The following is a 23198-nucleotide window of genomic DNA, read 5'->3' as shown; positions in this document are numbered from 1 at the left end:
GATGTCAGAAGCCTCAATAATAATCTAGAAGTTTGCTTGTGATGCGATCTCCTCTCGTTTGATTGCTGCACAGAGCGCTTTTCACTTTCCAGGCACCAAGACGCATAGAGAAAAAGATCCACTGATCTGCGGGGCAATTAATGCACTTTAAAGTCAACCTATTTGCGCCGTGAACCAGGGAACAGTTTAGTTTTCAACACTCCTCTGTTCTCCTCCCAGAGCTGTACGGACAGAGGCGCTGCTCCTCGCGGTTCTTTCCACCTTTTCTACTCCATTTTATGTTGCTCGTCAAATCCAGTCGCTTTATGCAAGCAGGCAGTCCCAGTAAAACGCTGACAGGTGAGCGCACATTAATATCAAATAGATGAAGCAGTAAAACGATCAGCATGGTGAGTAAAACATAAGCAAATCCAAATAATGAGCAGGGTGTAAATGAGGTGCATTCAAACATTTTGACGCAGTGTGACAATTATTTAATTTAGCTAAACTTCATCTTTTTTTCCCTCTTTGCACTATCAACCAATCACAGCTCTTGAAAGACAGCGTCACAACTGGCAACAAGGTCAACCGCACCTCTTCACTAAGATTAAAAAAAATATGTAATTTCCTTACTCAGAATTGCTCTTAAGCAAAGACTCCAAGATGGGAAGTTTTATGCTGATAGGAGCTCCCTGAGAGACTCTGAGGATCTTCGTGAATACGGATACAGGACTTTAACAAGAGGAACACAATGTTTGTAATGCTTTAAAAGCTACTACAATTAAACACGTGGTCTCAACGGGCTGATTCTCAGTCTCAGTAGTTTTGCTTTCTGGCAACTGAAAGGGAAAACATGTCAGTGGAAGCATCTGTGCTTAGATTTCTGTTAGAGAAAGAGAGAATTAAACAAATGTTAGAGTTTCAGAGACCAGATTGTTAAAATGCTGCATAACGCAACACATCAACATGCATTATTAGCTTTGATTCTGACTTTATTTCATTAAACTTTTAAAGAAGGACCACGATTTAATTTATGTTGGGATCCTTGACTGCAGTTTAGACTTTAGTTCAATCTGAAAAACTCACACGGAAAGAAAAGACAATTAGAAGAATTTTATTGATGCAATATACTCAGACCTCGGCAGGAAACATTAACGCTGAATTATACTTTAATATGCATAAGCAGGTGTATGAGTAAAGGTGATGTTCCCCCCAGGCCTGAAACTGGTGGTGGAGTGGAGATAGATGAAGTTGGTTCAGTCCATAGATTCTTGTTCGTAAAGATTAATTTTCACAATAAGGAGGATAACGCAGACACGCTCAGTTTTACTTTCCCATTGCATGACTACAACTGTGTGGATTCCCTTCCTTTTTCAGGCCTTTGTGCTACTTTTAGACATAAAACTGTTAGGTACAAAAATATTGCATGAATCTAAATGTGTTCTCCTTAGTGTTGAGTAGTTCAGTGCAGGTCTGATCAGTATGGACATTTTGTATTTAAAACTAAATTATCAAATAAGCCTAGAGGCCTTGAAAAGGGTGGAAAAGTTTTTTTAAATTTACTCCTGGGTGGACGGGTGTGCATTAGAGGCCTTCAGCATCATTAGCAAGATGCAGCACAAGGCCATGTTTTATTTTACAGCTTTAAATGTGGACAACACGCCAACTCCACAATGAACCAGACAGGAAATAAGGTTATGGAAAACTTGCTCGTCGTACAACGTAGAGCAGGCGTGCCCAAAGAGCAGCCTGGGGGTCATTTGTGGACCCTGTGCTGATTTAGTGCGGCCCCCCCGTAAGAAATTGGGCTGGTTGACATAAGTTTTTTGAGCAAAATTATCATAGAAAATTTTAAATATAACAGAATATTGAATTGAATGTTAGGTACAACAAAAACTATACATTTTTATTAATGTTATAAATTTTTTGCCTCTCAAGTGCTTTTTGACAACTATTTCGGCCCATAAGCCAAAAATGTTTAGACACCCCAGACTCAGAGGCAACTTGTTTTTGGACTGCTCGTTTCATCCCCCATCAGAAGTGAGGAAGCCATATTTACCAAAAAAAAACAAAACAAACATGAATTACATTCCTTCGTTAGCCTGTTGCTCATCTTTCTTTCTTGTTATAATATCTAAAAACAAAATTAAAATTTGAGCAAAAATATTCTTGAATTTTTTAAATATTATAACTGAATATTTAATATAATGTTAGGTGCAACAAAAAAAAACATTTGGCTTTTAATAACGCTTTTTACATTATCTGCAATTTCAGAGTAAATAGGACCGCATCTATCCGACTTTTACTCAAATGTAGACTTTCGTGCGTTAAAATCTGATAGGAATGCATTTATTAAAATTTGCTAAATATAGATGCTCTAATTTATTTATGTAAAAATTATATTTTGTAGCACAAGTAAAAAAAATAATCACAAATTTGTTTTGGTTATGTCAGTATTTATTTTTATACATTTTTTGCCCCTTGGGTGATTTTAACCCAACTATTTCGGCCCATAAGCCAAAATGTTTGGACACCCCTTACTTAGAGGTATCTTTTGTTTTTGGGCCGCTCGTTTCATCCCCCGTCAGAAGGGCACCTTGGGCGAAGATGCCATAATTACCAAAAAATAAAATAAAAAAAATAAAATAATTAAATTACATTCCTTCTTCAGCTTGTTGCTCATCTTTCTTTCTCATTACAACATTTAAAACTCTACAAATACTATCCGGCATTACAATGACATCTTTAACTTTTTTTCTGGTGATCTCTTGGTAACCCAGCCTAGGTGTTGCTTAGATGGGGAAAACGATTTTTTTTTCTTTGTTAGAATGAAAATAGAAAACGAGAAAAAGAGGTTTTTATGCTGATGTTTGTGTCGTTACCCGCCGTGATGAACGAGGCCTCCCGTGCCAGCAGCCAGTGTTGTGCCACAGTAATCTTCTCCGTGAAGTCCTTCCTGCAGGCGGCCAGCTCCTCGATCTGATTCTTCACCGTCGCGAGGACCTGCAAGAAAAATTATCTTAAATGTGCTAAAACATTGTATTCACATCTGCAGGATGCTGCTGTGTGTGGAAAAGATGCGTCGTGTGCGAGTATTTTCTGGCGAAACGCGTCTGGGTTACCTGGTAAAGCGAGCGGACGGTCGGCTGAAACACCAGGTTGGTGTTGAGGAGGAAGGAGCGGAGCAGCGGCTGAGGATAAGCAGCCAGCTGGGCCAGGATCCCCGTCAGCAGCAGGTTGACATGAAGCGTGTTAGAGAGCATGTTCTCCAGACGAGACAGCAGCACGCTGACGAACGGACCTGCGGAACCAAGATTCACTGTTGACCTGCTTCGTTTTTTGGCGCACGGCGGACCTGCCGCACCTGGACTCACCTGTAAAAGGCACCGCGTAGCTTCCTTTAGAGCTTCCGCTACGAAACCTTTGGACGGACCCAAACGGAGACTGCGGCTTCTCTGGCTCTGGAGTTTCAGCTGTATAGGAAGTGAAGTCCATCTCCTCTTCCTCCTCCTCCTCCTCTTCATCTTCCGTTGCTGCCGTGACAGACTTCCTCGCCTCTCCCTCGGTTTTCGCCTGTTTTCCACCGGCTTCGCCCACCAGAGTACGGATCAGCTCCTCATACTGAGATAAAAGATCGTCACTGGAGTCGGCGGCACTCTGGAGGTTGCCGTTGCAGTCGGTCTGCCCTTTGACCTTTGCGTTTAAGCCGTTTTTGCCGCCGTCCGCCGTCACGGCGGTGGGAAGCGTAAGGCAGAGCCCGTTTTTCAGCGAGACGTCGGCCGAGCCCGGCTGCGCCTCATCCGACGGGGACCCGCCGGGTTCGTCCGACGTCTGCTCCACCTCTGAGGCGTCCTTCTGCGCTATCAGGTCGTACACCAGGACGTCATCCTGGAAGTCGCTTTCCTCGATGTACGAACCTTTTACCACCCTGATGGCCGACCTCATCATCTCCTGGATGTGTTTCGGAGGCTCGGAGGAAGGCGGCTGAGGCGGTTTGGGGTCCACAGGAGCGTCGGCTGCCTGCACCGGACATGCGTCGAAGCTATCGTCCCACTCCAGCTCCAGCTGGGCGATGGAGGGCGGCTCCTTGCCGGGCGGCGGACCGGGCCGAGGACGCGGTGGCCCCAGCAGCGGCGGGACTCTCTTCAGGCTTTGCCGAGCGTCTGCCGCCGGCTCCTCCAGGACGCCCGGCTGGTATTTCTCCGGAGGCGGGCTCTCGCCGTCGTACGGCGCCGACCACACCCGGCAGGCCCGGATGCAGCTGCTGATGCTGAGCCGGGCGTCGTAGAGGTAATGCAGGTAGCTGACGTCCAGGTAGATTTCTGAGCCGATGGTGCAGGAGTTGCCCGAGCCGTCGCCCTCTTCCGAGAAGCCGCTCCCTTCGTCTGACGAAGACAGAGAGGAGGAGACGGTGTGAAAGGCTGATGTTCAACACAGAGCGCCCCGCAGAGCAGGAATAATGAGTTTGGCATTTTAACAGCAGGGGGTAAAGTGATGCAATGCTGCGAAAACAGCAGGAGGTCTGAGGGTCTGATCATACACACCGCCATCCCCGTCACATGCTCATGTTCCAATTAAACGCAGATCAACGCCTTACGGTGCAACATATGTCTCTTGTGTGACACTGATGAATGATAAACCTTTAAATATTCCTTTCACTCTCTATAACCATCCTCTGAACCGTTTGACGTCCCAGAGGCATTGCTGCGATGCATTTGCCAGAAAGGCGCTATGAAAAAGGTGAATTTGCTAATAGATTTCTCTGTGCGGCTGATTTCAAAGCATCAAAAGCTTCTTTTTTTTTTTTTTTCCAGTGTCTGCAAAGCTTGGATTCATTCTGACTTCATAAAGAGCTTTCATGCTCAAGTAATGCACAATGCCAGCCCAGAAGAGTGGATATAGACCGACAAAGAGGCTTATAAAGGATTAGAGGGCGTTTTTTTGTTTTTTTTTCACTATGTGACGTTGTCTTCACAATGAGTCTGTGAGGCAGAGCTTCACGGCCGGGCAGGCCCATTTCTAGTTTTTATTTCATAAACTATTAATTAAGGCACTCTCAGGGAGTGCTGTGCATGAGAAAGGTGCACAGGCTGCATGGGTTTAGCAGCTGCACACAGAAATAAGTTTACGGTGAGTTTTTTTTTTTTTTTCACCTGACAAACAATAAAACTGAACACAATATTTTGATAAAACCAGGTAATCTGATTTTTTTTTTTTTTGCTGAAAAAGTAGCTGTAAACCACTGCAGACCTGACACAGAAAAAGGATATTACATGAAAAAAAATATTGTTTTTGCCAATATTTGTTAGCTAAATTTTAATAAATGGATGCGCTGCAGTCTGCTTTTTGAACAAATCGCTTGATGTTTTGGGCCTATTTAAAAAGGGATGAATGACTTATCGGCATAAACGTTGGCATTAGCCGACGCTGGTCACTTTTTACGCAACAGTGTTGGTCTGATAAGTAAAACATCATAATGTATTTTTCCATCTCCAGGGGGGGGGTTGTTTTAGTTTGTTTATATGGCAGCGATAGCGATGCAGGATTGTTGGGTGTTAAACTGATGCAGAGAGGCAATGACAGTAATGTGGTCAGTCTTTTTAAAGCTGCCGAAAAGGGTACGGAAATACATTTCTAACGTACATAATATCGGTTATTGGCCATGACAGCAACATTAATATTGGATATCAATAAATGCCAGAGATTTTCATATCTGTGCATCCCTAAGGATCCCGTTTGGTCTGCATCATTTTCGTAAAGGTTACCTCAGCCACAATTTCAGCCTGAAAAATGTAAAACAGTTTCTGTCTAGATTAAACGAGTTCGTATCACCCCTGAATTGTGTTCACAAAATCAGCCCGGAGACCCAATTTAGACACGCCTCGGCCACCAATTGGCTCCATTGTAAGCTTGACAAAGAAAGCCAATATAGCAAATGTATTTTATTCATCCTCAGGTTTCATCCACAAAAGCATTTTGAAGTTTTTCAGATCAAGTTTGATGGGGGAAATTACCATAAAATAATAATAAAAAAAAAACACAGAAGATTGTTTTCAAAGAGAAGCAAAGCACATTGAGAGCGAGGCATCCCCAAGGTTTTATTCATAAAATGGACAGTTTTTGGTATTTTACTGAAAACTTTGTGTGTGAGCAAGGCGACCTAAAAGCCTGACTCAGTTGCACCAGATATGTTGAGAGATATGGGCCAAAGTATTCTGGGAAGGTTGTGTAAAGGTCACCAAATATTAAAGAAAGGTATTGAAACTTCTCAATTTAAAGACGTTATTTACAAAAATCTAATTTCTCTGGCATTTGGTGAACATAGTCATGAATGAGTAATCAGTTCATCCATCGTCTAAAGCTGCTCATGCGTGCAGGGGTGCCTATATCTGTCGGTCACTGGGTGAGAGGCGGAGTACAGCCTGGACAGGTCGTCAGTCCAACACAAGGCAACACAGGGACAGAGGAAAAACAACGATGGATGCACACCCATACCCAGTAAGAACCCACACATGCACAAAGACAGCATGCAAAAAGACACCAGGTTGAGGATTTGAACCAACCATGGAGTGCTAAATTAGTTAATTTAGCACTCTATGGTTAATATAATATCATACGTTACACCTTACTTTATACTTTACACCCTACTACCTAATTATCCGTTATCTGTGACTCTCCTGAACTCTAAAATTTTTTTTTAAAAATGTTACCCTTGTTCATTGTCTGTTTGTTTGTCAGTTTTTGCCACATTATGTGTAATATGAACCGGAGTGGCCAAAAAGAAATTTTGCTGCGGTAACAAATAAAATATTCCTGATTCCTGAAAATTTAAGATATAAATGATCTAAAAAGGAAAAAGTTCACTCCAAAAACACACCTAAAAATAAATAAAATGTTCTTAAACTTAGATTTTTTTGTCCTTGATTTGAGCAGGTAAATTATATTATCTGCCAATGGAATGAGTATTTTTACCCCTAAAATAAGATAAAATAGGAACAACTCATCTCCATCATCTCATTTCAAGTGCAGGATATATAATTAAGTGTAAAAATCTTATTCCATTGGCAGATCACCTTATTTACCTGTTAAAATCAAGGACAGGTACACTCATTTTAAGAAAAGTTTACTTATTTTTAGTTCCGTTTTTGCAGTGTTAAGTCTGGTTTAATCTCAGATAGATCTGGTTTCAACAGTATATCATAATTAACTTCCATTAATTATTCACCTGTGTTGCTGGAGTTCTTTGCAGTTTCCCCATGCTTGGAAAAAAGGATTGAGTCCAGCTGCCGGAGGGGCGGGGGGCTGCGATCTGGGGAGCAGCAGGACGGCGTCAGCGCCAGGATCTTGGCTGCCGACGCCGAGTAGAAGTCCCTCTCCCTCACCACTCGTCTCTGACTCAGCATCATGTGATTGCAGGGGATCAGGTACCTGCAGAGGCAGATGGAAAGGCGTGTTTACGTCCCTCCCAGCGCTGATACTAAAGAGGCTATGACTGTTCTCTATCGGACTATCACTGAGCTGCAATCTGCACACACAGAGGGTGTTTTCATCATTGCTGGGGATTTTAACCAGGCAAATATGAAAACTGTTCTCCCTCATTTTTACCAACACGTGGATTTTGCAACTCGGGGAGAGAACACTCTAGACCTAGTTTACACAAACATAAAAGGAGCATTCAGAGCAGCCCCCCGCCCCCACCTGGGCTCTTCAGACCACCTTTCTGTGATGCTAATTCCTGCATACAGGCCCCTGCTGATCAGAGCAAAACCTACAGCGAGGCAGGTGAGGGTGTGGACTGAAGGAGCAATGGAGGCGCTCCAGGACTGTTTTGAGTGCTCTGACTGGAACATGTTCAAAGCTGCAGCAACTTATGAGGACAAGATCAACATTGATGAGTACGCCATGACTGTGTCAGCCTACATCAACAAATGCATTGAGGACGTCAGCACCACCAAGACCATCATCACCCGAGCAAACCAACGACCCTGGATTACTGCGGAGGTCCGTCAAGCGCTAAAAGCACGGAACTCAGCCTTCAAGTCTGGTGACAAGGAGGCTCTGAGGACAGCGAGAGCCAACCTGAACCGTGCCATCAGGCTTGCAAAGCGGAACCACAGCCAGAAAATCCAGGAGCTTTTCCACGATGCCAGCAACACCAGGAGCATGTGGAAAGGCATCCGGGCGATCACTGAATACAACACGCCCTCCCCCCCGGTGGGTGAAGTTGATGCTGACTTCCTCAATGGACTAAATAACTTCTTTGGGAGGTTTGAGGCACTAAACAGCACTCCAGCAGTGAAAGCTGTTCCCCATCAGGAAGAGGAGGTCCTCTGCCTTGACACTGCCGACGTGTTGAAGACTCTGAGGAGAGTCAACCCGCGAAAGGCCCCAGGCCCCGACAACATACCTGGGCGGGTGCTCAAGGAGTGTGCAGGTCAGCTGGCTGGTGTCCTCACAGACATTTTTAACACCTCGCTGGACCAAGCCACAGTGCCAGCATGCTTCAAGTCTGCCTCCATCATTCCGGTGCCGAAGAAACCTCAAGTCACCTGTTTCAACGACTACCGGCCTGTTGCACTGACTCCCATCATGATGAAGTGCTTTGAAAGGCTGGTGAAAGAACACATCGTCTCCAGTCTCCCATCAACACTCGACCCGTTCCAGTTTGCCTACCGACGGAACCGCTCCACTGAGGACGCCATCTCCTCTGCTCTTCACCTGAGCCTGGCACACCTGGAGGAGAAGAACACGCACGTGCGGATGCTGTTCCTGGACTTCAGTTCAGCGTTCAACACCATCATCCCACAGCATCTGGTGGGAAAACTGGAGCATCTGGGCTTCAGCACACCCCTTCGCAACTGGCTGCTGGACTTCCTAACCAACAGACCTCAATCAGTCCGGGTCGGACAGAACACCTCTGATGTCATCACCCTCAGCATGGGCTCCACTCAAAGGGCTGCGTCCTGAGCCCCCTGCTGTTCACTCTGATGACACACGACTGCGTCCCCAGGTTCACCACCAATCACATCGTGAAGTTTGCGGACGACACAACGGTGGTGGGCCTGATCAGAGACGACAACGACCAGGACTACAGAGAGGAGGTGGAGCAGCTGGTGGGCTGGTGCAGAGACAACAGCCTGATCCTGAACGTGGAGAAGACGAAGGAGATCATCGTCGACTTCAGGAAGAACCGGCCTCACCATGCTCCACTGCTCATCAACAGCTCAGCGGTGGAGGTGGTCAGCAGCACCAAGTTCCTGGGGGTGCACATCACGGACAGCCTCAGCTGGACTATGAACACCATGTCACTGGTGAAGAGGGCACAGAAGCGACTGTACTTTCTGCGGAGGATGAGGAGAGCCCGCCTGCCCCCGCCCATCCTCACGACTTTCTACAGAAGCACCATAGAGAGTATTCTGACCAGCTGTCTCTCTGTGTGGTGTGGAGGCTGCAGTGCCTCCGACTGGAAGAACGTGAGGAGAGTGGTGAGGACAGCAGAAGGGATCATCGGGGCTCCTCTTCCCTCCATTAAAGACATTTCATCGCAGCGCTGTGTGTCTCGAGCCCGTAACATCATCAGGGACCCCTCACACCCCCACCATAGACTATTCTCCCTGCTGCCCTCTGGAAAGAGGTTCCGCAGCATCCGCTGCAGGTCCACCAGGTTCTGCAAAAGCTTTTTCCCTGCTGCCATCAGACTGTTGAACTGCTGAAGTATAAAAACGGACTGTGTACCACACTCGACCCGCTAATTTGCACATTTGTATGTATCCTTCAATATCGCTGCTGCACTTTTTCCGGAAACGTACTGCAAAACTGTTTACAATGCAACTGTCTATTGTTAAATCACTGCTGCACCTTACTGCACAATTGTTTACATTGCTTACATTGTTTTTACATTTCAATCTGCCTACTGCTCACTGCTGCACTTTATCCGAAAGTTAATTGAAAGTTATCCTGTATTTGACTGTGATTTACCACTGCATTTTTCTTATCCTGTACTGTAAATTCACTGCAAGGTATCCTGTAGAGTTACTGCAATCTTTCTGAGCTGTATGAAAAAACGAAATTTCGTTCTGTATGCACTCTGTGCTACAAAATGACAATAAAGAAAGTCTAAGTCTAAGTCTAAGTCTAAGTGTCAGGAGAAGCGGCGGAGGGAAGAGAGCAGAGAGATAACCGTGGAGGGACAAGCTCCTCTCTCCTCTGGTCGTAAAGCAACCGAAGCTCCAGAAAGACGGAGAAGTGGCGCTCACTTCAGAACGAGCTGCAGCATCACGTCCTCGCAGTAGAGGCTGATCAGGGTGCGAAAAAGCGCCAGGGACACTGTTCCCAGCTGGAGTCGTCCATGTAAAACACACAAAGACAAGAAAATGGGTGAGAATGGAGGGGAAAACATTTTGACATGAATATTTAAAAACCACAGAATTTAAGCACTAAATAAAACAACTGAAAAAAAATTTGGTAACACTTTATTTGAAGGGGTCTACATAAGACTGACATTACACTGTCATAAACATGACATAACACCTGTTATGAACATAAATGACTCTTTATGAATGTTTGTGACTGTTGTCATTAATTGTCAAAATGTCTTTGTTATGACAAGCCCTTAATTTAACAAAACCCCAAACCCTTACATTAACCTAATCCCAAGTCAAGGCCTAAATTTAACCTAATCCCAAATCAAGCCGTTAAATTAACCTAATTCCAAATCAAGCCGTTAAATTAACGTAATCCCAAATCAAGCCCTAAATTTTACCTAATCCCAAATCAAGCCGTTAAATTAACCTAATCCCAAAATCAAGCCCTAAATTTAACCTAATCCCAAATCAAGGCCTAAATTTAACCTAATCCCAAATCAAGCCCTAAATTTAACCTAATCCCAAATCAAGCCGTTAAATTAACCTAATCCCAAATCAAGCCCTAAATTTAACCTAATCCCAAATCAAGGCCTAAATTTAACCTAATCCCAAATCAAGCCCTAAACTTAACCTTGTCTCTGTTAATGTCAAGTTTTCATAACAAAGACATTTTAAACAATGTCAACTTTGCTTTTATAGTGTCATAATTTACCGAATGACAATTAATGACAACAGTCCTAAACATTCATAGAGAGTCATTTATGTTCATAACAGGTGTTATGTCATGTTTATGACAGTGTAATGTCAGTCTTATGTAGACCCCTTCAAATAAAGTGTAACCAAAAAGGTTTTATTATGTGTATTTTTGACCATTTTCTTGAAACATCAGTTGCCTTTTTTAAAGGTGTACTAATATTGTGAAACACTAAAGTCTTCACACAAAGGTCTTTGGGATAAATTCCTGCCTTATGGGTCATGTCGTTTGCACAACACATGATTTAAACGGCTCGGTTTCATCCCGTACCTGGAAGGGGGTGTTGATGCGGCTGACCAGCGTGTCCAAAATATAGACGCCCTCATGTTGGTGGAGGAGGATGAAGGAGAGGAAGGTTTGCAGCAGGGCTGGCTCGGTCACGCTCCTCAAGAAGAGGTCAAGGTACGCCGTAGTGGTCATCACCTCCTCTAAAGTGAGCTGCACACAGGTAGAAATCAGTCACCTGCTTGGGACTCCGTCAGTACGAAGGTTAAATAAAAAGCAGCAGGCTTGTTTAGCTCTTTTTCACATTTTGTCTCCTTACAAACAAAAACTTCAGAGTATTTTCTTCAGATTATATGTGACAGATCATCACAATACAACATACCATATTGTTCGGACTATAAGCCACACTTTTTTCATAGTTTGGCTGATCCTGTGACATAGACAGGTCTCAGGTGCGACTTATATATATCAAATTTAAATGTTAATTCACACTGACCAACACAAACCAAAGAGTAAACATTACCGTCTATAGCAGCAAGAGGACGCTCTAGGCTTGTGAAAACTATACGCTGCTGCTGTACCACTTAATTATTTGAAACAATAACTTATAGACAACAAAGGCTGAACACGTTTGTATGTTGTTTCTCTGTTTCAGTCTGGGGACTGACATCACTGAACTGTCCGAGAAGCTAATGACAGCTAGCGCTAGCTTATGTTGTCCGGCAACATCACTGTTGTACTTGGTGAGGAAGGCCACTTCTGTCCTGGGCTGCCCTCTGGACTCTGTGGAGGAAGTAGCTGAGAGGAGGGTGTTGTCCAAGTTCACATCCATCATGGACAACACCTTCCACCCGCTGCACCAGACTGTAGAGGAGCTGAGCAGCTCCTTTAGTGACAGACTTATACACCCTGTGTGTAAAAAGGAGCGCTACCGTAGGTCATTTATTCCTGCTGCTACAAGATTTTACAATGCTGCACTATAACTGTGACCATAACTGTAATAATTAACGTGCAATAACCAATGTGCAATAATCTATTTAATACACTGTCCTACAACCCGTGCAATAATCCTGATGTAGTGACTTCTGCTGCTATCATTACCTGAACATAAGTCAGCCCACATGTATGTATGTATGTATGTATGTATGTATGTACAAATGTATACAATGTATATGCACGTACATACGCGTAGGTGCGTATGTAAGTAGGCGCATAGATATATGTATATATTTAAGTATATAGATATGTTTATATATATATATATAGACCACTAAGAATGTAAATGAGACATCATATGCCCATTCCTATTTCCTTTTTTTTTGTATTTTTTTGGTATTCTTTCTGATCCATTGTATATATGAAGACTCACTGTATATAATTGAATGCACCTTCCCTACTCTGCACCTTCTTGTATGAGCCGATGTGACGAGTGAATTTCTCCATTGTGAGATCAATAAAGACTATCTTATCTTATCTTATCTTATCTTATCTGTCACTACCCGATCCGTACCGGTAGCACGATCCGTACCATCAGCTCATTTGCGCAAGCGCAAACAGAATAACTTCCGGTTCGCCAAAAAAATAATGTAATTACGGTACTGAAAATAATTATTTCTATAATTAAATCATTAAAAAAATGCTAAACTATATCGTAAATAAAATATTGAAGACTTTTCTGAAAGAAATTGATACGTTTTACATTCTCTCCATTGCATTGCTTGACGTCATCATCGGATATGCTCCAGCATCCTCCAGTCCGGGAAGTTATCATTGCATAACGTTTATCTGTATTGTCTGAATGCACTCTGTTAGTTTTATTGCTTCTTCAAACAGTACTGGAAAAAAAATATTTAATCCTTAATTATACGGTGAATTTCGTTATACAAATAATCTTGTTCTAAACATTTATTTTATTGGAAAGTTAAAATTATCGATTGAGAAATTAGCGCCCTCTGGTGTACACATCATAAACTAGAGAAGACCTCGTGATTATAGTAGCATTTTTTTTTTTTTTTTTACAAAAACAAACAGGGAATAGAACAAAGAACACACACAAAGCGAAGGCATACCTGATTAAAATACATTTATTAAGCACAAAATACATACATAGGCAAATAAAATAAATGATAAAAAAAACTTAAAACTTAAAAAAAAAAAAATCTAAATCAAATAAGTTTCTGTACTCCTATATGTGTTTATAGCTGGGGGTTTATGTACTTTAAGAAATGTTTTATATATTTTTATTTCCCTAACTAAAACTGGGAAACATTTTTGCTATTAAAAAAACCAATGTATTTTTTATGCATTTCTGTTGTTTATTTTTTAGAATATGCATTATTGCCGCAAATACAAAGATATACAAAAAGAAACCCCTGCGTCGAAAAAATAAAAAAAAATAAAAAAGTAAGAAAAACGAAATATTTCCCACCGGAAGTTATTCTATTCGCGCACGCGCAAATGAGCCGATGGTACGGATCGTGCTACCGGTACGGATCGGGTAGTGACAGTACTGTTAGCTTAGCACGTAGCACCGCTACGCTTACGGCCTACTTTAGGCGTAATTTTGACAACTTTCAGCATAGCGGGCCGGTACGCTTAAATGCACTGGCAAGAACCTTCACGGTTGGAGTTTCTGGCTTGTTATGCTAATTTCCTCCATTCATCCTCCCAGGTATGTTCCATGTCATATAGTTGGTTGTGGATGCAGTTGTGTAATTTAATACATTGCCTTACCAGGTTAAAATTCAGTTTTTACTCTTGGATTATATGAAATAAATTTCTAAATAAATTCGATTTAGTCTGGTGCAATTTATTTTTGTTTTTTTTCCCTCTTTATGACGCATTTTTTGACTGATGCGACTTACATGACGGAGCGACTTATAGTCCGAAAAATACAATACTTAGGGGGGTTTAGGGAAAACAAATTGTTTTAATAATTATTTTGCAAATAAAACAAACCTGAAGTGTGAGGTGCATTTGTGTTAAGCCCCATTTATTCCGATATCCTTTAATCCAGTTCAACAAAATCACTTCAGAAGCCAAGTTAGAGAGAAAGAACCAGAGAGAAAAGCTTTTAGACAATGCGAAAGATTAGGGAGTGGGGTGGAGGTTCACCTCCTCCTGGGTCTCTCAACTCGTAGTGAGAAGTACTTTGTATGGTTTAGGTCGAGGTATATATCCATGTCTTAAAATGGCTTAGATAAGAATCTGTTGAAAGACTTTTAGGTTCACAGACGGTCTCAATCCAGTCTGAGTGAGCTTGACTTAGAGCGGGCAGTGGTTTCTGTCTGTAGCTGTGCAGAGACAGTAAAAGGTTGTTCTGCTAACTATTGAGCCAAGGGGAATATATATACACATGCAAGCCACACTATTCAGAAAAAAAACAAATAAATAAAACCACATACCACTTTCCTACCAAATTTGCACTGTGTTGCTCTATCACAATAAACCAAAATGAAACACATTGAACAGTTTGTAAGGCACTGGGTAAATGAGGTAAATTTAATTAACTCCCCCCACACTTGGACTAAATTACATATTTATCAAAACTGATCACCTTTAAAACAGCTTTTGGCCCAATTCAAATTATAAGTACGTGACTAAAAAAAGTTAAAGGACAAGTCATCTGCTTTGTTTATCAAATGCAGTCGCATGAAAAAATGAAAATGAAAATTTAAAAACTCAAACCTTGTGCAGTGCTGGTGCGAGGACGGGTAAAAGAAAACCATTAAAGATGTAAGCCACCAACTGGTCTCTGATGGCTTGGTGGGCGACCTGGAAACAGTCAGCATTAAGAGAAATGTCAGTAAACCAGCTGGTGGTCGGTCAGAGGTGCAGTCATTTACGACATCAGAGCGTTTTTCATCAGGTAATGCCATGTGCGTGCAGGCAGGTGAGAACAAGCTAGGGTTGCATATTGTATATTGTATTATCGTAAATTATGTAAATATGGCCTATTCTATTATGGTGTGCTATGTAAATAGGCTGGAGTGTTTTTTTTTCCACTGTCAAATAGTTTTATTGTCCCTTTGTTCAATATTTACTCTGGTATTTACCCGTATCTTCTACTCTTGGTGTTTATTTAGAGCTAACTTTAGATTACACCGGTTTGCTCACTTTCTTTTTTCCTCATTGCTAATATTTGTGGGTAACTGTCAGCATTTCTGCCACCGTCACACCCCAATTTCCCCCATTGCGGGACAATAAAGGAATTCTTAGTCTCATTATTCCTCAATTCTCATCAGAGCAATTTAGGCAGATTTTTAGGAACCAGGTGAAACACTTTGCTTGTGTTCTTTAAGCCTTGAGACACACGTTTGTCCTGATGAGGGCTTAGATGCGAGAGGACTGCATCTAAAAATCGGTGAACATTTCTAAAAGAGCTTGGACGTTTGAAATCAACATCTGCTCAAACAGCAACTCTGCGCTGAGATTTCAGGGTTGCTGCATCCTTTTTCTCCATACAGACGGCGCCCAGGCTCACCTGAATCACAGCATTGCAGAACTCCAGTGAGTTGAGAAACTGGACCAGGGACGGCAGCCGGAGCCACTCCTCCTTGTGAAGGCAGTGCCACTCCTCGCTGGGAACCTCCAGCTTGGTGGGAAGAGACGAGTACAGGCCACTCAACCCTGTGGCCAGCACCTACGAGATAAAGATTAGGATTTACAATCCCAGATTTCACGGTGATGTTTTTCATTCTTTGTATTATTTTTAGTCATCTAGTCTCGTTGTTGAAGGCTAGAAAAATGGTCCACGTCATGGCTGATTATTCGCCAGGATTATTAGCTGCAAACACTCCTGGAGAAGTGGCTGAAGACGGAGGGATATTATGCGCTTCAGCGAACATTAATGAGGCCGCAGTCTGCAAACCAAATTGCCCCCTGAGGAAATCTGCAGCTGGCTTTACCTTTACCTGACAGCTTTTTTTTATATACTCTGAGCACTGCATATGCACAGAGTCAAACCTCCTGCAAGTAAACTCACTTCTGTTCTGCACTCCTGACTTTTATAAGTTTTCCACTTAATGGATTCAATTCAGCTTATTGATATGGCTCCAATTCACAACATCTCATCTAAAATGCACTTTACAAAGTCAATTCAAGCAAATCATCCAGACAGATTGGTTAAAATCTTTCCGTCGTGCGATCTGCGCGATGAGAGCGATAAGGTCGGTGCGGTGACTTTTGCTGGAGGTCAAAAATCTGAACTTCTCTGTCAAATCGCGTCGCGGAAATCAAAATGGGAGATACAAAAATTTATGTTGACATGGAATTAATTAAGGAACGCTCTTCAGAGGTTTGTGGGTGGCTTTGAAAAAAAAAGGTGTTTTATTTTTGCCCTTAAAAAGGACTGTTAAATGCCGGAGCAGTTGTTCGGCTTTCCCCATTAAATGCAACACTGTGACTCGCTCAGTAAAAACCCCGTCCGCCCTGTTGAGTTGAACAGAAAAGCGGATAGAAGCTTCTCCTATTTGATGATGCGGCAAAGCGCGGTAAAGCCGATTTACGCATGCGAAATACACAGCGCCCAACGCCACGCAGTTCAGGCGGCAATTTTGCAGGAATCGCGTTGGGTGTGAACGCAACATAAGGAAACCTAGAACATAGCGTTGAGTCATTAATTAATTTGCAGCATTCCCTCCTCTCAGATGAACATGTAGCCACAGCGGACAGTCGCTGGCATTGTGTCGACTTTGCAGCAACCCTTCATACAGAGCATGCATGTAGCGACAGTGGAGAGGAAAACTCTGTTTTAAACAGGAAGAAACATCCAGCCTCAGTGTGAGCAACCATATGCCACGACCGACTGGGGGTTTGAGAAGATCTATCTATCTATCTATCTATCTATCTATCTATCTATCTATCTATCTATCTATCTACACAAATAATACAATGTTGTTGCATCATTTGTTTAAATTGCATGACTTTTTTCCTTTGGTAGGGGTCTGTCTGTGAGTTTGCTACATCCTGACTTGCAGACTTGCAAAACTTCTCCAAATCTATCCGATTGTGAGGTTTCTTGTCCTCGGCCGTCTCTCGCTGCCTGCTAGGACTGTGTATGAGATTTAAGTATTGTTAATTATTGTTCACAAATGCAATCATCATTTTCAGCTTTCTAGAAGATGCCCGATGGTTCTGGGAGAAAAAGAACTGGTATTTGAATCTGTTCATGCTTTCATCCCTCTAAACCAAAACCCCAGTTCCATTTGTGGAAAGGTAACCCCGTCAGCGTGATGCAGCCACAACACTTCACCTGTTTTGATGAAGTGCAGTGGTGTTTTTGTGCCCAACACACAATTCCTCATCGAACTGAGTCAAAAAAATAATAATTCAGTTTCAGCAGACCAAAATATCCTTTTCAGGACCTTTTATCCCTGCCTGTAGGTTTTTTTTAATAGAGAGAACACTTTCATCCCTCCATTCTACTCCTTCGTTCAGACATATGGAGACTACAGGAGAGTGCTGTCACAGTTTATAGTGTGTTCATCTGTTTTCTATACTGCTGACTGCTTAGTTTCTATTGCTCCATTATTGTTCTATTATATATGTAAGCACATCGTGAGCATTGTACAATCCAGAGTAGTATTGGATGATACAGAAAAAAAAGCATATACATAAAATAAAAATCATGTCCATCGAGATATTATCAAAGAAATTCAAAACATATATCTTAAATGCAGCCCTGGCCATTTTATGCTGTTTCTTAATGGCCTATTTTTAAATAAAGAACACACAAACACCCTTTATTCCACAAACTTTTTACCAAAAATGCAAGTTTAAAAAGAAAAAAGAAAAAAACGGGAGCTCTCTGAACTCTTTGAACTCTTTGAAGGGGGCGGAGCTTGTTGACGGAGCATTCATGGGTCTGCATTTGTAATTGGTTGGTAGGATGTAATGACGGTAGTATTAACCTACATGATAGGCTAACATGCAACAGGAAATAAAACTTCTATTGAACTATTTATTGATCCGTTTTTGTCTATTGCACCGCACGTCTATCCATCGATATACGTTATATTGTGATTGAATTTTCGTCCAGTCCTAATCCAGAGTCAAATCCCAAATGAAGTTGATTCTGATAAATAAACACTTTGCAGAAATTCCTGCAGCTCTTTTAGTGTTGCTAATGATCTCTGTACAGCCTTCCTGAACAGTTTCTGTCTTGTCTGTGCTTCAGCTTTGGTGAAACGTCCAGTTTTTTTAACATAACTCTTGTCTCATGCTTACTTAACCACTGATGGCTACCTTCGCTGTATAGTGTAGAAATGTTGTAACATGCTCCTGACTGATGATTTTGTACCATGAGATCCTTTAGGTCCTCTGCTACCACTCAGCAAACTGAGGCTTCAGCTGCAGGATAATAATGAGTAAATGTCCGGAAAGTCCTAAAAGATTAACCTCATCCCAATTTATACAGATTTTCTAGAAATGGTCGCCGGTGTGAACCCAAAAGCACTGAATGCTGAAAATAAACACAAATATCCTCTACGAAAGTACCAATAATAATGATAATCGTCTTTATTTTTTACTGCAACTGTTGTGCGTTACAATTAAATGTGTCTTCTGCATTTAACCCGTCCCTTAGGCTGCCACTGTGCGGTGACTGGGGAGCATTCTGGGGTCAAAGGTCTTCCTCAGGGACCTAGAACTGGAGTATAAGGGGTTTGAACCTAGTCCAACACTCCCTTTGGTCTAAGTGTGCGCCAACAAATGCAACAAGGCAGCGGCATTATAAAAGTTATTTGTCACATTAAATGATAAAAAATCTGGGAATTCATTTATGTTCTTTTTTTTTTTTACTTCATAAGCACCTAACATTTTATCACGGGTGATTTTTTATTTTTTTTTAATATTCATAAACCCTTTCAGCCTCTTAACAGCCATGTCTGCTTTAACTTTCAGGTGGGAGTATCATTAGTGTTACTGTACACATCCTATCCTCCTGAGGTCTCCTCCGCAAATATTTACCTTTGTTTAACTGCCGTCACGTCAAAACCATTTATTTATTTTTCCTGCAAAGCCTGCAGCTCTGGATCAAAAGCCTCATTCATGTGGGATTATCCTTCAGCCGGGCGGTAATCTCAGAAATTACCAGGCATTTTCAACAAGAAACCACATATTCTCCTTGAGTACGGTCTGTCACTTAATTAGCATATTTTCAACAAATAATGACACTCAGGGGGCTCCCATATATGAGTCAACATGAATGTTACGGATCCATTTATTTCCTAAAACATAAATGAAAGCTAAACTGCGAAAAAATGTTATGTATAACCCAAGTAAAGGTGTGAAAGACAGCAGATGTGTTGTTGCAGACTCACCGGGCAGAAGTAGGTGTTCTCTGCGACGTGCCTGGCCACCCGCTCATTCTCAGCGGACAGCGCCATGATCAGCAACAAGGCGTCTCTCGCCTGCTGGCCCACCGTGCCCTCCCTGTGAATGAAGGGGATGAGCAGGGAGAAGATGAGGAAGTTGGCGGCCCCCTGATCCTCGCTGGTGTGGAAGAACAACTCCAAAATGGACGGGTCCTTGGCCAGAACGCAGCACAGCTGGTGGAGCAGCAGCACCAGCTGCGCCTCGACGGCCGGCGCCGCCGTGCCCGAGCAGGAGGACAGCAGCATCATGAGCGGCCGCAGGACGGGCTTGTGATGGAGCAGAGGCTGGCGCGACTGGCCCACCAGCATCTCGTACATCTTCAGCTGCTCCAGCTTCATGTCGTCGGTGAACTCGCGGCGCAGGCTCCACACGAACAGGCGCTCCATCACGTTCTCCATCACCACGAACTCCAGGATGGGACCCATGGCTCCGGCCTGGCCGCTCTCCTCCTCCATCAGCAGCAGCAGCATGTGCTCCACGTAGTTCTGCACCGCGCTCGCCTCGTCCCCCGGGATGGTGGGGCCGAAGCGGGACGCCCCGCTGGATCCAGCGCCGAGGCCGATGGCGCCCAGCGAGGCCAGCGTAGAGCTGCTGCGCAGGGGGTCGTGCTTTTCAAGGATCTTCACCACCTGCAAGAAGAAATGTGGAACCGTTTGGTTTACGGGACACTGAAGAACATGTTGAAGAAAAATTATGGACAAAGCGGCATCTCTTATGACTTATGGAGCTTAATATACAGGACTGTCTCAGAAAATTAGAATATTGTGATAAAGTTCTTTATTTTCTGTAATCCAATTAAAAAACATGAAATGTCATACATTCTGGATTCATTACAAATCAACTGAAATATCTCAAGCCTTTTATTGTTTTAATATCGCTGATTATGGCGTACAGCTTAAGAAAACCCAAATATCCTATCTCAAAATATTAGAATATCGTGAAAAAGTATACTAGTAGGCTATTCAACTAATCCCTTGAATCGTCTAATTAACTGGAAACACTGCAGGGTTTCCTGAGCCTTGAAAAACACTCAGCTTGGTTCAGTAAACTAAATCACAAGTATGGTAGTGGTTAAGAGACGACATAAGATTCTCACAGTAACTGGTGTGCTGACCATGGCATTACTGTCCTTGATTGGCCTGCCAATTCCCCTGACCTGAACCCCATAGAGAATTTGTGGGGTATTGTGAAGAAGAAGCTGAAAGACACCAGAGCCAACAATGCAAATGAGCTAAAGGCCGCTATTGAAGCATCCTGGGCATCCATAACACCTCAGCAATGCCACAGGCTGATTGCCTCCATGCCACGCCGCATTGATGCAGTAATCTGTGCAAAAGGATTCCCAACCAAGTACTGAGTGCATTAATGGACATTTTTAAATGTTTGATTTTGTTTTGCTGTTATAATTTTTTTATTATTTTTTTACTTGGTCTGAGGAAATATTCTAATATTTTGAAATAGGATTTTTGAGTTTTCTTCAGCTGTACGCCATAATCAGCGATATTAAAACAACAAAAGGCTTGCGATATTTCAGTTGATTTGTAATGAATCCAGAATGTATGACATTTCATGTTTTTTTTAATTGCATTACAGAAAATAAAGAACTTTATCACAATATTCTAATTTTCTGAGACAGTCCTGTAAATGCGCCAAAACGTGTTTATTTTTAATAAACGATCCCAGAGCCGAATTTTTCCCTTTACCCCACAAAACTGAATGTTTCCTGCATAAAATCGGCAGAAACATCTATGAACACCAGGGAAGGTATAAAGGCGCGTGCTCTAACGTGGACCCAGGAGTTACTTCACACCAGTCAGCTGAAGCAAGAAGACGCACGGCGAATTTAAACAGACCCTTCCCCTCTGTCTGAAAGCCGCGCGTCGGCTGGAATGGGCCGTAAACAGACCCACGCGGTACAAATAAACCGAGTTGGGAGAGACGGAATGAAGCCGGCTTTTGTTGCCTGTGTGCGTCCCCTGAGTAGAAACCGGAGTCCCGATAATGGGCCCAGTGTCCCCGGCCTGACACTGCTGCCATGACAATAGCCGGCTGTGTCTGAGAGAGCTGGGCATGGCTCATGGAAACTAGGAGAGAGTTTGTCATCCCGGCCGTGGCCTCGACGGACCGGACGGGCCCTGCGGTTTGGACTTCAAAGCTAAACTTAGTTTTGGCTCATCCTACTTTACCTATTTATGCCAGCAGCGAACTGGATTTGCAAATCTGGACCTCAGCCAAAGAGCACACCCGTCTGTTTCTGTTCGTCAAACTCTTTAGCTGGAAATTCAACGAGCAGATATACTTTCTTTTTCTTTTCCAAGAGAAGAAGAATAATGTGATTAACTTTGTAATGTTGACTGATAGAAGATCCAGAGGTGGAGGCAGGATTTTTAATTATTTGTTTATCATTGGCAGAGGTAATAAAGTCTAATAGGTCTGAAGGAATCTGTTAGTCTTTGGCTTCTTTTTAAAGGCGGGCATCATGGCGGCATGCTGGAAGCAACGTTAAGGTTTCATTTGCAATGTTTATGTTAAAGTATAAATATAGTTAAGGCGTTAACTTGGGGTTAGAAGCCATGGCACCAAATCTAGGATCTACAGCCCCTAGCTGGCTTGGCTCTTAACCCCACCCTTCCTCCATTCATCTCATCTATACTTCATTTCTACTCTCACATCTGCTAGATTCATATTCAAAGGCCTTTTTAATGCAATTCATCCCCACTTTATGACTCTTTTTTTGCTGCACTATGTAGTGATCTGAATGTGCTGAGCTTTACGCTGAAGCTCTTAAACGTTTCAGAGCAAACTGAAAGTTACAAACGTAAAAAAAATTATAAATAAATAAATCGACTGTGAAAGTTGCTCTGGCTGCACTGGGTAGGCCTGAGTTTGCCATTCGAGTCCCCGGACAAGTTTTTGCAAATGGTGAAATAATGGGTGTTGGCACGACAGTATGTGGAACGGGAGGTTGGTCACGTGGTGCGGGTGTCAAATTGCTGGGTTCTGCCTCCTAACTGTGTCAGTGTGTAGTAGTGCAGTTCAGCAGAGAGAAGTTTATAGGTCAGCGCTTCGCATTAAATCTAAAAACAGTGAGACTGTTTTAAAACATCATCTTTAAAAACTTACATCAGTGCATGACTGACTTGGCAGCTCGTTGATTTAGTCCTTATAAAGTTGAACGCGAGGAAGAAAACAACAACAACAACAACAACAGAAAGCAGGAAAATAAGCTAGAAAATGTTCTGACTGGCAGGTGTGCAAAGAGCAAAGCCCACGCGAATGATTTAAAGCGTTAATAATAGAAGGAGGCATAAATCATTTCAAGCTTTAATGATTTTGAAAGCTTTACAGGGTATCGATCATGCAGGGATGAGTCAGGAGAATAAAAGCGCTCACACATTGACACGCTGGCGTGAAAAGGTGGCTGGAAGCGGCAGATCTAGCGCGGCAAAACAAACAAGGAGCTGGGCTCGGCCATGAGCCGCAGATAAAAACTCAACTAA

The 23198-nt window shown here is 42.7% G+C and overlaps 1 protein-coding gene across 2 annotated transcripts in view; it reads right to left on the bottom strand.

Annotated features, from left to right (window-relative positions):
• Positions 1-23198, bottom strand: part of fam160a1a (family with sequence similarity 160 member A1a) — a 58360-nt gene that overhangs the window by 13594 nt on the left and 21568 nt on the right. For both annotated transcript variants that reach the window (XM_012862882.3, XM_021316613.2), the window contains 9 exons: positions 19644-20327; positions 15806-15964; positions 15010-15096; positions 11368-11535; positions 10236-10315; positions 7205-7407; positions 3354-4364; positions 3102-3280; positions 2862-2982 (listed from right to left, as the gene is read on the bottom strand). In XM_012862882.3, the coding sequence (XP_012718336.2) occupies positions 2862-2982; positions 3102-3280; positions 3354-4364; positions 7205-7407; positions 10236-10315; positions 11368-11535; positions 15010-15096; positions 15806-15964; positions 19644-20327 (2692 nt within the window). The remainder of the gene's footprint in view (positions 1-2861; positions 2983-3101; positions 3281-3353; positions 4365-7204; positions 7408-10235; positions 10316-11367; positions 11536-15009; positions 15097-15805; positions 15965-19643; positions 20328-23198) is intronic.

Source organism: Fundulus heteroclitus, chromosome 5 (assembly GCF_011125445.2).
Source record: "Fundulus heteroclitus isolate FHET01 chromosome 5, MU-UCD_Fhet_4.1, whole genome shotgun sequence".
In the NCBI taxonomy this organism is placed as follows: domain Eukaryota; kingdom Metazoa; phylum Chordata; class Actinopteri; order Cyprinodontiformes; family Fundulidae; genus Fundulus; species Fundulus heteroclitus.
This window is presented reverse-complemented; position numbering and strand designations above follow the sequence as displayed.